This window comes from Mobula birostris, chromosome 10, assembly GCF_030028105.1.
Source record: "Mobula birostris isolate sMobBir1 chromosome 10, sMobBir1.hap1, whole genome shotgun sequence".
NCBI lineage: Eukaryota > Metazoa > Chordata > Chondrichthyes > Myliobatiformes > Myliobatidae > Mobula > Mobula birostris.
Window position 1 is genome coordinate 43,471,330 of NC_092379.1, and position 14,893 is coordinate 43,486,222.

The 14,893-nt window shown below is 46.9% G+C and overlaps 1 protein-coding gene across 1 annotated transcript in view; it reads left to right on the forward strand.

Moving 5' to 3' along the window:
- The window catches only part of LOC140203639 (serine/threonine-protein phosphatase 2A 65 kDa regulatory subunit A beta isoform-like), an 85,302-nt gene that overhangs the window by 37,830 nt on the left and 32,579 nt on the right, over positions 1-14,893 (forward strand). Inside the window, exons 11-14 of the mRNA XM_072269686.1 lie at positions 2,009-2,140; positions 4,081-4,139; positions 10,208-10,350; positions 13,363-13,454. Of these exons, the coding sequence (XP_072125787.1) occupies positions 2,009-2,140; positions 4,081-4,139; positions 10,208-10,350; positions 13,363-13,454 (426 nt within the window). The remainder of the gene's footprint in view (positions 1-2,008; positions 2,141-4,080; positions 4,140-10,207; positions 10,351-13,362; positions 13,455-14,893) is intronic.

The following is a 14,893-nucleotide window of genomic DNA, read 5'->3' on the forward strand; positions in this document are numbered from 1 at the left end:
CCTCCACTCCAAACATTTTGCCTCTTTTAGCTCTGGCCGGCCCAGACTCTCACTCTGGCCATCCTCCTGTTTTTCAAGTATGTTTTCCTGAATCCAACTCACCAAGTCCTTCTCGTGGCCCCTCCTAGTTCTCCGAAGTCCATTCTTCACTCCCTCCCTGGCCACATTGTAACCTTCTGGAGCCCAGGCTGATCTTTGCATCCTATGCTTCTAGACTAGCTGTTGCGCATCTCTTGTCAAGCATGGCTCCTTCACCCTTCTGTTCTTTCCCTGTCTCAGTGGGACAAAACTCTGCAGAGCTCCATCCAAGTGAAGCCCAAAACGACTTCCACATTTCAATTGTGTGTTTCTGAGTGCATTCATCCCAGTTTGTACTCCCAGGTTCCTGTCCAATGTCCAATACCATCATAGTTCAAACACCGGCGCCCCCCTCCCCCCCAGTTATTACTGCTGCAAGCAATCTTGTCGTACTCTTGTACACATGGCAACAAGAAACAGACTTGACTTTGACGGATACGTTTAATTATTCCAGAATAGCATGGAACAGGCCCAACGAGACACACTGCCCAGCAACCAGCTGATTTAACCCTTGCCTCATCACAGGACAGTTTACAATGACCAATGAGACTACTAAGCGGGACGTCTCCAGACTCTGTGGGGTGTTGGGGGGGGAATCTGAGCACCCGGGGTAGACACACGATCCACTACGGTTCCTTGCCTCTTATTCCAAAAGCAGCGGAGCTGCAAATCTGAAATAGTAACTGAAAATTCTGGAGACACTCAACAGAGCAGGCCAATGAATGGGCAGAAAGTCACAGATACAGCTGTGCATCTCCCAACGTGATCTCATGCCAGCTCATCCACACCTTTTTTTCTGCCCCCTCTGTGTACAAGTTCTTAATCCTGCCTACATTTCCAGAAGCCGCCTGTTCCATCTGCAGTGCCTCCCTGGTTTTCCTCTTGCCTGGCGGTCGAGGCTATGCTGTACTCAAGCCGGCTTTGCTCAAGGCAACATCACTCAGGTCCTGTGTGTTTTGTAAATGATAGTTCTCTTCGTTCTCTTGGTGTAAGCGAGTTGTGGTATTTAATTGATGCCAGAAGCCTGTCCTAAGACTTGGGCCACTCAGGTGTACTCTGTGTGTCACCCACCGTACTATCTCTCAGCCATTTAAATGGGAGCTTTCAAGCTGAGCTTCTGTACTGTTGTCAGTCAAGATGTAGTTTATACTTGCAACTGTTTGCAAGTGATATTCACATCCTTATCATTTTTATAAATGAATGGCAGATGAGGATTTTTTCCCTGTGCAAGTAATTTCCCAAAAATGGCAGGGCTGATTTTTCTTTAAAGTAAAGTGCATTTTGATTAAAGGCCAATAAAATTAACAACAAATTTGATTTGGACTGTTTTCCTTTTAGTGTAGGTCCCTTTTACCCTGGAATCTGAATATTGCAGTTAGGGCGTGAACAATGACTAATTATTCAATTACAATAATTAGTAATAAATAATGGTAACCTATTCGAAGTATTTTTTAAGTATCTAATGGGGCGACACAGTGGCGTCTGGTTAGCGCAACACTTTGCAATTGGGTTTGATTCCCACTGCCACCTGTGAGAAGTTTATAAGTTCCCCGCGTGACCGCGTGGGTTTCGTCTGGGTGCTCCTGCTTCCTCCCAGAGACCTACTGGTTGATAGGTTAACTGGACATTGTAAATTGTCCTGTAATTAGGCTAGGGATAATCGGGGGGTGGCTCGCAGGGCAAGAAGGGCCTGTTCCACACTGTATCTCAATAAAAAATCAATGATAAATAAGTATATTAAAATGCTACTTTCCAAGTGCATAATTTCCTCCACTGTGTGTAACTTGGTATGGAACAGGTTGACACTTTGAAGAAGGTGGTACGAGCATTTCATTTTGGAACTTTGTATTTTATCAGCAAGGTACATATTTGAAAATCAAGTAGTAACGGCGATCAGATCATTTCTTGACCTGTGAATGCTGTCTTGCAGTGTACGCCATTCGCGAGGCCGCGACCAACAACTTGACCAAGTTGGTGGAGAAGTTTGGCAAAGACTGGGCAGAATCCACCATTGTGCCGAAAGTACTTGCCATGGCCAGTGACCCCAAGTATCATCTAAGGCGTATGTGACTTTGGTCCCGCAAAATCCGTGAGGTTGGGATGTCTCGCCTACCCAAACCCCGGTTTGTGTGAATGTTGTGTGATTTACTGCCCCTGGCAATCGCCTGTCAGCAGAAAATAACAGATTGTTCACTACATAGAATTATTCAGGAGTATATTTAAGAATGTTAACTTAAGCAAACAGTTATTAAAGGAAAGAAAGAGAAAAAAACAAAAAGGGCCCATTCTACTTAAAAAGTCACGTATACAGTGGAGCTGAAATCTTGAACTTCTCTGTAAATCGCGTGCTGGACCTTCCCTCCATCTGTGTGAAAGCACACAGCACCTTCCGAAGGTCACTGGAAATCCATCTTGAACAAAGAGGCTTTCCCACGGGATTATTGGTCCTTCCTCCTCGAAGCCATTCATCTGCACAAAGCACCCTCATCGTCCACCATCTTTCCTCCTGTCTTCTCCCAGCTCCCGCCAAACAAAGACCTCTCTGCCCAGCATTCTCTAGCACCTTCTCCCAATTCTACCATCCTGATTGGATGACACCTCATTCCTGAGCTCAAAACCAAACAGGCTGAAAGCAGAACAGATTGTTCTTACAGAACTGCTAAAATGAAATGCCTACAACATGGCAGTAAAAATCTGAACCAGGGCATTGACTCTGACTGGGTCAGAATCCTGGATCACCCACCCTAACTGCATTGTGGGTGCACCCACACCTCAAGGGCTGCAGCCCACCACAAAGGAATTAAATACCACTTCAACCTGTGATGCCCACACATTCCTTGGAGGAATATGCAAAAAGAGCTTCAAGTAACAGTGTACAGGTAGTCCCTAGGAGTGGTCACATGTGACAGCTCTCCCAGTATTCAGCATGAGGTACAGGAGCAAGGATATCAGAATCAGGTTTAACGTCACCGGCATAATGTCGTGAAATTTGCTGTCTTTGTGGCAGCAGCACAGTGCAACACACGATAACAGAGAAAACTGAATTACAGTAAATATATGAAATAATAGTGTGGAAACAGAAATAAAAAGTAGTGAAGTAGAGCATGGGTTCAGTGTCCATTCAGAAATGGCAGAGGGGAAGAGACTGTTCTGGAATCGCTGAGTGTGTGCTTTCAGGCTTCTGTGCCTCCTTCCTGAGGGTAGCAATGAGAAGAGGGCATGTCCTGGGTGGCAGGGGTCCTTCACCATGGATGCCACCTTTTTGAGGCATCGCTCCTCAAAGACGTCCTGGATACGAAGGAGAAAGGCAAAACACAGTTGTACGAGTTATCAGGTTATAGTAGTACAGAACCTCAACCTCTCTGATATCAGCAGGAACGATTTCAAAGGGAATGGCCCAAAGCAGGGGGGATCCAGGAAAACTTTGTGAGAAACAGAGTGAGAGAAGGATGAAGGGTCTCGGCCTGAAACGTCGACTGGCCTGCTGCGTTCACCAGCAACTTCTATGTGTGTTGCTTGAATTTCCAGTATTTGCAGAATTCCTGTTGTTTGAGAGAAGGACATGGCTGGAAAACTCAAACAGGGCAAGAAGCCGATGTATTAGGAGTCTTTAGTGGGGTTGGAGACGGATATGTTTCCAAGGCCTGATGAAATGTATCCTTGGCTGTTATGGGAAGGAAGGGCTGAGCTCCCAAAGTCTCTTCGAGAGTTCAGTGAACCCCTCTCTCACTGCTCCCCCTCCGTGATCGCTGCTTCCTTTCGATGGGAGTCAGTGAAACCTTCTCTCACTCTGTGATATCTGCTCAGCTCTTTACTTCATCCCTCCCCCCTCCTGGTTTCACCCAGCACCTTGTATTTCTTTCTCCACTCACCTTCCCCACCCCCCCCAACTTTTAAATCTACTCATCTTTTTTCTCCACTCCTGCCGAAGGGGTGATTCTGTCGGCCAATCTGAGTTTCTTGGAGTTACGGGTGTACTCATGCAGCTGGTGTTGTCTACAGGGACTTCGGAAAATCTTTTGACAAGGTCCCCAAACGAGCAAGAGACCGAGGGATCCGAAGTAACTTCACAAATTGGGTTCAAAGTGGATTTGCTGATCGGCTTTTGTGATTACCCCGTGGCATACCACAGGAATCTGTGCTGGAACTCTCCTGTAAATGATTTGGATGTGGCTAGAAGTTTAGCAGATGACATAAAAATGTGAGCTTTGTCTTGCAGTGTTAGTGCTAATGATGGTGCATTGGTTAGTTGGCAAACTAGGCAGAGCAATTGTACCTAGAACATAGAACGTTAAAGCACTGTGTTAAAGTGCTGTGCTGATCTTTTAACCTACTCTGAGATCAATCTAACCGTTCCCTCCTACATAGCCCTCCATTTTTCTATCATCTGTGTGCCTATCTAAGAGTTTGTTAAATGCCCCTAATGCATCTGCCTCTACCATCACGCCTGGCGGGGTATTCCACACACCCACCCACTCTGTGTGTGTGAAACAAAAATCTTACCTCTGTACCTTCCTCCAATCATCTCAAAATTATGCCTCTGGTATTGGCCATTTCTGCCTTGGGAAAAAGTCTCTGGCTATCCACTCTATCCACACTTCTCATCCTCCTTCACCCCAAACAGAAAAAGCACCAACTCACTCAATCTTTCCTCATAAGACACGCTCTCTAATGCAGGCAGCCTCCTGGCAAGTCTCCCCTGTGTCCCCTCTAGATCTTCTCCATGCTTCCTATGACAGGAAGGAAGAAAAAGAAAATATTTAAAGAAAAACTGGATAGGTATATGGACAGGAAAGGAATGGAGGGTTATGGGCTGAGTGCAGGTCGGTGGGACTAGGTGAGAGTGGAGTTTGGCACGGACTAGAAGGGCCGAGATGGCCTGTTTCCGTGCTGTAGTTGTTGTATGGTTCTACAAGTCACTTATAAATCAATAGCATCATAACATTTTAAGTAACATTTGGATATTAAACACACAGCACGTATTTTCCCCGCATGAGCATATAAAATCATTGCAACACACCAATATCGCTGATTCAGTGGGAGCCCTGGGCTTGTTTCCCTGCAACAAGACGGTCCTATCACGGGCTGATGGGAGTCAGCGATACTCGAAGGGGGTTCCTTATGTCCAGTCTTTTCCGCAATTTAGTTTTCGTTGCATTCATTGCAGAGATATGTTGGAAATGGAAGCACCGTTTTCAGTGCTTTCATGGCTATCTCAGGATATTTAGCCTTGACTTTGATCCAGAATGTCGCCAGAGATGTTATGTCAAACATACTTTTCAGCCCGCCGTCATTTGCAAGCTCGAGGAGCTGATCTTATTCCCATGCTGACATGGATGATGTGCGAGTAATGACCTCGCGTGTGTTCAAGCTGAACAGTGGGTGAGAGGGAATGAGGAAAGGTGCAGCGACTCCTATCGCCAAATCATGTCGTTTCCTCGCGGCCCGGTAGCACATGCTTTGTGGCTTGGTACTGGTCCGCAGCACGGTGGTTGGGGACTGCTGCGCTAGGGAAATTCTAAGCAGTTTCTAGAGTAGGTTACCTGGTCGGCACAACATTGTGGGCCGAAGGGCCTGTAATGTGCTGTGAATTTCTATGTTCGGAAACATGTGGTTAAACCTCCCAGCCCTCTCGTGCTTTCCCACTTATTTCTGCCTTCTCTGCTTACCGGACCTGCCTGTTCAGTGAGTTTGACATAGAATTCTGAGTTAACACCTGCTACACTAGTATCCTGTGTCCCAGCCCTGCTGCCTCACCAGCTTAAACCCTCCCAAAGTGCTCGAGCAAAGGTATGGATAAAAGGGACGCACAGAGGCGGTTTCCAATAGCGCAAGAGTCTGGGGCCAGAGGGCACAGCCTCAGAATAGAAGGACGTCCCTTTACAGCAGAAGTGAGGAGGAATTTCTTTAGCCAGAGGGTACTGAATCGGTGGAATTCATTGTCACAGACGGCTTTGGAGGCCAAGTCATTGAGTATATCTAAAGTGGAGGTTGATAGATTCTTGATTTGTTAAGGGCGTGAAAAGATATGGGAGGAGGCAGAAGAATGGGGTTGGGAGGAAAAATAAATCAGCCATGATGGAATGGCAGAGGAGACTCATAGAAACAAAGAAAATCTACAGCACAATACAGGCCCTTCGGCCCACAGAGCTGTGCTGAACATGTCCTTACCTTAGAAATTACTCCGCTTACCTATAGCCCTCTATTTTTCTAAGCTCCATGTATCCATTCAGGTGTCTCTTCAAAGACCCGATCGTTTCCGCCTCCACCGCCGCCTCTGGCAGCCCATCCCACACACTCACCACTCTCTGCATAAAAAAAACTTGCATTGAAACATAGAAAACCACAGCACAATACAGGTCCTTCAGCCCGCAAGGTTGTGCCGAACATGTCCCTACCTTAGAAATTACTCGGCTTACCTGTAGCCACCTATTTTGCTAAGCTCCATGTACCTATCCAAAAGTCTCTTAAAAGACTCTATTATATCTGGCTCCACCACCGATGCCGGTAGCCCACTCCACACACTCACCACTCTCTGAGTAAAAAACTTACCCCTGATATTTCCTCTGTACCTACTCCCCAGCACCTTAAACCTGTGTCCTCTTGTGGCAACCATTTCAGACCTGGGAAAAAGGCTCTGACTATCCACATGATCAATGCCTCTCATTATCTTACACACCTGTATCAGGTAACCTCTCATCCTCCATCGTTCCAAGGAGAAAAGGCCGAGTTCAGTCAACCCATTCTCATAAGTCATGCTCCCCAATCCAGGCAACATCCTTGTAAATCTCCTCTGCACCCTGTCTATGGCTTCCACATTCTTCTTGTAGTGAGGCGACCACAGTACTATAAGTGGGGTCTGACCAGGGTCCTATATAGCTGCAACATTACCTCTCGGCTTCTAAATTCAGTTCCATGATTGATGAAGGCCAATACACTGTATGCCTTCTTAACCACAGAGTCAACCTGCGCAGCAGCTTTGAGCGTCCTATGGACTCGGACCCCAAGATCCCTCTAATCCTCCACACTGCCAAGAGTTTTACCATTAATACTATATTCTGCCATCATATTTGACCTACCAAAATGAACCACTTCACACTTATCTGGGTTGAATTCCGTCTGCCACTTCTCAGTCCAGTTTTGCATTCTATCAATGTCCCGCTCTAACCTCTGACAGCCTTCTACACTACCCACAACACCTCCAACCTTTGTGTCTCAGCAAACTTACGAAGCCATCCCTCCACTTCCACTTCCTCATCCAGGACATTTATAAAAATCACGAAGAGTAAGGGTCCCAGAACAGATAACTGAGGCCGACCTCCATGCAGAATATGACCTGCCTACAACCACTCTTTGCCTTCTGTGGCAAGCCAGTTCTGATCCACAAAACAATGTCCCCTTGGATTCCATGCCTCCTTACTTTCTGAATAAGCCTTGCATGGGGTACCTTATTAAATGCCTTGCTGAAATCCATATACACTACGTCTACTGCTCTTCCTTCATCATTGTGTTTAGTCACATCCTCAAAAAATTAAATCAGGCTTGTAAAGCACGACCTGCCCTTGACAAAGCCATACTGACTATTCCTAATCATGTTATACCTCTCCAAATGTTCATAAATCCTGCCTCTCAGGATCTTCTCCATCAACTTACTGAGGTAGGACTCTTTGGTCTATAACTTCCAGGGCTATCTCTACTCCCTTTCTTGAATAAAGGAACAATATCGGCAACCCTCCAATCCTCTAGAACCTCTCCCATCCCCATTGATGATTCAAAGATCATCACCAGAGGCTCAACAATCTCCTCCCTCGCCTCCCACGGTAGCCTGGGGTACATCTCATCCAGTCCTAGCGATTTATCCAACTTGATGCTTTCCAAAAGCTCCAGCACATCCTCTTTCTTAATATCTACATGCACAAGCTTTTCAATCTGCTGCAAGTCATCACAACAATCACTAAGATCCTTTTCTATAGTGAATACGGAAGTATTCATTAAGTACCTCTGCTATTTCCTCTGGTTTCATACATACTTTCCCACTGTCACACTTGATAGGTCCTATTCTTTCACGTCTTATCCTCTTGCTCTTCACATACTTGTAGAATGCCTTGGGGTTTTCCTTAACCCTGCCTGCCAAGGCCTTCTCATGGCCTCTTCTGGCTCTCCTAATTTCCTTCTTAAGCTCCTTCCTATTAGCCTTGTGCTGTGGTAAAGGAGATAGAATTATGATCACTATCTCCAAAATGCTCTCCCACTGAGAGACCTGACACCTGACCAGGTTCATTTCCGAATACCAGATCAAGTACAGCGTCTTCTCTTATAGGCTTATCTACATATTGTGTCAAGAAACCTTCCTGAACACACCTAACAAATTCCACCCCATCTTAAACCCCTTGCTCTTGGGATCCACCAATCGATATTTGGGAAATTAAAGCCTCCCATCATGACAACTCTGTTATTATTACACCTTTCCAGGATCTGTTTCCCTATCTGCTCCTTGATATCCCTGTTACTATTGGGCGGCCTATGAAAAACACCCAGTAAAGTTATTGACCCCTTTCTGTTCCTAACCTCCACCCACAGAGACTCCGTAGACAATCCCTCCATGGCGTCCACCTTTCCTGCAGCTGTGACACTATCTCTGATCAACAGTGCCACGCCCCCACCTCTTTTGCCTCCCTCCCTGTCCTTGTTGAAACATCTAAAACCCAGCAGTTGAAGTAACCATTCCTGTCCCTGAGCCATCCTAGTCTCTAATGGCCACCACATCATATCTCCAAGTACTGATCCACGCTCTAAGCTCACCCGCTTTGTTCACAACACTCCTTGCGTTAAAATAGAAGTATCTCAAACATTCGGTCTGAGAGCATCCTTTCTCTATCACCTGCCTATCCTCCCTCTCGCACTGTCTACAAGCTTTCTCTGTTTGTGAGCCAACCCCCTCTTCCCTAGTCTCTTCAGTTCGGTTCCCAGCCCCCAACCGTTCTAGTTTAAACTCTCCCCAGCAGCCTTAGCAAACCTCCCTACCAGGATATTGGTCCCCCTCAGATTGAAGTGCAACCCGTCCTTTTTGTACAGGGCACACCTGGCCCAAGAGAGGTCCCAATGATCCAGAAATCTGAATCCCTGCCCCCTGCTCCAATCTCTCAGCCACGCATTTATCCTCCACCTCATTAACCACTGACATCTCCTCTGTACCCACTCCCAAGCACCTTAAAACTATGCCCTCTCGTTCTAGCCATTTCAGCCGTGGGAAAAAGCCTCTGACTATCCACACAATCAATGTCTCTCATTATCTTGTTCACCTCTATCAGGTCACCTCTCATCCTCCGTCGCTGCAAAGAGAAAAGGCCGAGTTCACTCAACCTATTCTCATAAAGCATGCTCCCCAATCCAGGCAACATCCTTGTAAATCTCCTCTGCACCCTTTCTATGGCTTCCACGTCATTCCTGTAGTGAGGCGACCAGAACTGAGCACAGTACTCCAGGTGGGGTCTGACCAGGGTCCTATATAGCTGTAACATTACCTCTCGGCTCTTAAACTCAATCCCACGATTGATGAAGGCCAATGCACCGTATGCCTCCTTAACCGCAGAGTCAACCGCATAGCAGCTTTGAGTGTCCTATGGACTCTGACCACAAGATTCCTCTGATCCTCCACAGTGCCAGGAGTCTGACCACTAATGCTATATTCTGCCATCATATATGACTCGATAGCCGAATTCCGCTCTTGCGTCTTATAATCCTGGTTCCCTCTTGGCTCGGGTCACCTTGTCATGGAAGAGATCCCAGTGATGCTGTCTGCTCTGCACCCACACTTTGTACATTTCAGCCGTCCTGCCTTCCTGTTTCTAAACTCGCTCGTACATGGCAGAAGGGGTAGTCCAGCGATTACAATATACCAGCACTTCTTCTTTACAACTTGTCTATTGATCTGTAAATCTCCGTTGCAGGACCTCATCTCTCTCCTTGCGGGTGATCATTGGTGCCAGTGTGGACTATGCCTTTTTATCATGGGGCAAAATACATTCTGAGCGTCGCACAAATCAGATCGATGATCTTTTCTTCAGTCTTGCTTCGTGAAGTTCGGGGCTGTGAATGAACGTTTGCATTTTCTGCTGTTTTTTTTTAGGTGTTGTCTGAAGCCTGTGGCCAAGAAATCACAGCAAAGCACATGCTGCCGACGGTTCTCCAGATGGCAGGCGATCAGGTGGCAAACATTCGCTTCAACGTGGCTAAATCATTGCAGAAAATAGGACCGGTTTTAGATGCCAGGTAAGTATTTGAGTTGGGGCTTATAACCCGGCCTGTGGAGAATGTTTCACCTCCAGTTTGGAATGGAAATTGAGACGCCACTGTGGTGGCATTTAGTGATGGAGTCGCACCGTCTTTTGTACCCACAGGTCCAATCCGGCCAAGACCACCGTCTCTGCCGGTCCCATCGTCCCAGGTTCTCAACCTGGGGTTCATGGACCCCTAGCGTAATGATCCATGGCACCAAAATAGTTGTGCACCCTTGCTCTAAACCTTTCCTGCCCGCGTACCTGTGCTTATTGAAGTTGTTAATGTGCCTGCCTCAACCAGTTCCTCTGGCAGCTCATTCCATGTACTGCGTGGGGGAGGGGCATAAACTTAACCCTCGGGCCTCCCCCTCCCCTGTGGTGTTTGCCTCACTTTCCTGCTTGACCTTGATCCTTTGGTACCCTTAAACGATCTTCTTCTCTATCCAGAGGTTAAGGCCATAAGACACAGGAGCAGAACCAGGCCGTTCGGCCCATCGATACTGCACGGCCATTCTATCATGGCTGATTTATTATTCCCCTCAACCCCACTCGTCTGCCTTCTCCCCTTTTTTTTAAAGAAAGGACATCCTCACCAAGAACATTTAGTAGCCCGTTTCTACCCTCCAAATTACCTGTTTAAGGTCTCTCCACTGCCTTTGTATTCCAAGGGCCTCATTTTACTACAGCTTTCCCAAGCAATGCGCAATATTCCTTTGGGTTCTGGATATAGTCAGTTGTACTGTATAGAAGCATGACCTCTTGTCCATTGCATCTATACTGACAATCACTCCTTGCTATTGTAAACCCACTCAGCCACACTAACTCCACATCCCTCTGTCTTGCTCACTGAACCTGTAGAACAGGCCCGTTGGCCCACAATGTTGTACCAAACTAATTCTTCCTTTTCAGTCCGGACGAAGGGTCTGGGCCCGAAACGTCACCTGTTTATTCATTTCCATAGGTGCTACCTGACCTGCTGAGGTCCTCCAGCATTTTGCGTGTGTTGCTCTGGGTTTCCAACACCTGCAGACTTTATAAATAAAGCAGCGCCTAATTGAACCGTGTCCTTTTGCCCGCACGTGGCCGATATCCTCCATTCTCCGCACGTTCATTTGCCTGTCTAACAGTGTCTTAAATACTTCAATGCTCACACAAAACGCTGGAGGAACTCAGCAGATCAGGCAGCGTCCATGGAAATGAATAACCAGTCGCTGTTTCAGACCGTGACCCTTCATTGGATCGTAAACACTTGTTCTTGTTTCATACCTGCATCCACTTCCACCAGACCCGTCGGTGTGTTCCAGGTACTCAAATCCTCAGCACATCTTTGAGCTGTTCTCTTCTGGCTTTTACATCTCAACTGTGAGCCGTCTGCCTTTGCCTCAGAATTTTGTAAACTTCTGTCAACTCGTCCCTCCCTCAGACTCCATCACCCTGGAGAAAGCAACCTCTCCGGTAACATCTGCAGTACCAGCCAGCATGTCTTCTGTACCTTTTTCAGATCCTTTAAAGGGGAGGCCAGAGCTGAATTCAGTACTCCAAATGTGACCTAACCAGAGATTTATCACAGGCAACGTCCTGTAAACATCTTCTGTACCTTCTCCAAAGTATCCACACCCTTTAAAGGGGAGGCCAGAGCTGAATTCAGTACTCCAAATGTGACGTAAGCAGAGATTTATCACAGGCAACGTCCTGTAAACATCTTCTATACCTTCTCCAAAGTCTCCACACCCTTTAAAGAGCTGGCCAGAGCTGAATTCAGTACTCCAAATGTGACCTAACCAGAGGTTTATCACTGGCAACGTCCTGTAAACATCTTCTATACCTTCTCCAAAGTCTCCACACCCTTTAAAGAGCTGGCCAGAGCTGAATTCAGTACTCCAAATGTGACCTAACCAGCGGTTTATCACGGGCAACGTCCTGTAAACATCTTCTGTACCTTCTTCAAAGTTTCCACGCCCTTTAGAGGGGAGACCAGAGCTGAATTCAGTACTCCAAATGTGACCTAACCAGAGGTTTATCAAGTGACTGTCCAGGTTTTTGTTCCAGCCTGCACCACCACCACCTCCTTTGGCAGCTCAGCTACCAACTCCTGCATGAAAAGTTTGCTCCTCCAATCTTCTTTAATACATTTTCCCTCTCTCCTTCAACCACTGATGGATAAATCCTGGTTAGAAGTGAAAACCGCACAGTGAGATTTCAGTTAACGCCACCACCATCTTCATCAGCATGTGACGTGGGCGATCGTGGTCTCTCCATGGCCACGGTTGTTCTTGGCAAATTATCCTGCAGAACTGGTTTGTGCCATTGACGCCTTCTGGGCCGTGTGTGTTTTTACAAGACGAGGTGACCCCCCCCCCCACCCCCCAGCCATTATCAGTGCTCTTCAGAGATTGTCTGCCCGGCATCAGTGGTCGCACAACCAGGACTTGTGATCTGCACCGGCTGCACACATGACTGTCCACCATCTGCTCCAACGGCATTGCGTGACCCTGATCAGGTGAGGGGTCTCAAGCAGGTGTTGCACCTTGCCCAAGGGTGACCTGCAGGTCTGCGGAGGGAAGGAGCACCCTGCACCTCCTTTGGTAGCAACGTATCTCCACCCCGCCAACCCGTCCGGTGAACGATTTTTGTGAAATTGTGCGTTTGTGATTTGATTGGAATTTGTGTGGAAAGCAATAACAGACGGATTGCATTAAAAGGAAGTTTATGCATTCAGTGCCCCCTCTCTTCAACGGCATAAAAATGCGGCATCCGAATTATTCTCCTTTTGCATCCACTAACCCAAATGAGCTCAGCTGCAGTTTGTGACCGTACTCTTCTAGTTGAGCTCTAACCCGTATCTGGCCAGTAAACGATCAGTTGTGGTAGTGGGAGCCTGCGTGAGAGGCAGAAAGAGGAGATTTTAATCTGGGTAATATCCAGTATCGCTTTAGATTTAAGTGAATGTGCTGCTATCTTGTTTTGAAGGTCACAGGTACTAAAACTTGCTTTTAAATCACAGCACTTTACAGAACGAGTTCAAACCAATATTGGAGAAATTGGGTCAGGACCAAGATATGGACGTAAAGTACTTTGCGCAGGAAGCCATGACTGGTAAGTTGTGGCTTTGGACCCAGCTCGGTACGAGCATAAGCATTCTCCCTTCGAGCAGTTGTGGCCTGCATTGTCCCAGAGTCTGTCACTGGGTCTCTGAAGATGAGCACAAGACAAGATGGGTGTCTGCTGGGTTCCTGCTGTGGGGGCACTGATGGTAGAAAAGGCTCTTTAAGCTAAAGATGTGTGTTTTGTAATCTGCACGTGTAACGAGTGAGGGTCGGGGAAAAACATGCAGTCCTCAGCACGTTCATTAAAGGGGATAAAACACAAATTATGGATTCAAAACTCTGAACCAGCAAGAGGGTTATTCGAGCTGCTGGAACAATGCTGTGATATTTGGAACTGTTTCCAGTTAAAGGGATTTACTAATTGTTCAGAATTATAAACCTTGTTATAGAGCCAAGCATGAAGTTCTCAGTTCTGTCTCTTACTTGCCTCCCTGTTTCTGTAAGCTGAATATTTTAAGAACCAATCCAGAGTTTTGAGTACAATCCTCAGTAAAGAGTTCTGTGTTTATATTAGGTGATTTTTAGGGTTTAGGAACGGGTGTTAAAATCTAGTGCCAGACATCCCACCCTGCAAAAACTCATTTCAGGGAGGTAGCAGTACGATATGGAGAGCAAGCTGTTGCCCCATGTAGCAAGCTCCCCGTCTGCACGCACCCAAAGGAACGGCAGATTGAGTTTGGTACCAGGAGCACCACAGGAGTTGTCATTCAGCGTAGGACTGCCTTCGGGACTCCAGCTCCGGGTTTCCTCCCGAAGCCTTCCCTGTGAGTGGGTGCAGCCGCAAGGCAGCAGAGGTTTGAGATCAGAATTTTCCTTCTCCTAGATGAGCTGACGAGTCCCATCTCCCCGAATAGGTCTTGAAGCAACAGGAATTAAGAGTTGGCAATGTATGAATTCACTTGCAATATTTTAGGAATGACATACTCCATCGCTAGAATTCCCACAAGTTGTCGTCATAGCTTACAGATAGATGCGTGTTCTGATTATCTTCAGAAACGTTCCCATTTTGTCTCCTTTTAATATCTAATCAGCATGTTTTCCTTCTTATCTAGTGCTTGCCTTATCATAGAAAGGAGTGAAGAAACGGCTGTCCAGACTTGCAACGAGATCTGCCGCTGACATCTTTGAAAACCTTCTTCACTCTCTTTTTGGACCGTATAGGAAAAAGGAAAGTTACGTCACATCCGGAGTTTCTCCAGTTGCCGGACGATTTCCCTCCACGCCTCTCTGACATAGTGGGGAACTGCGTACGAGGCAAGTGACAGCAGTGGTTTGCCATTGCCTTCTGCCGGGTGAGTTTCCAAAGAGATCACCAGCTCGTAACCCAGCATGGATGGAAAGCGTGCAGGGGAGCCGGCTGGATTCAAACTCGGGGTGACGCCACTACAGCATCAGCCGGGTCAGCCTACTGTATAATATGGGGACTAC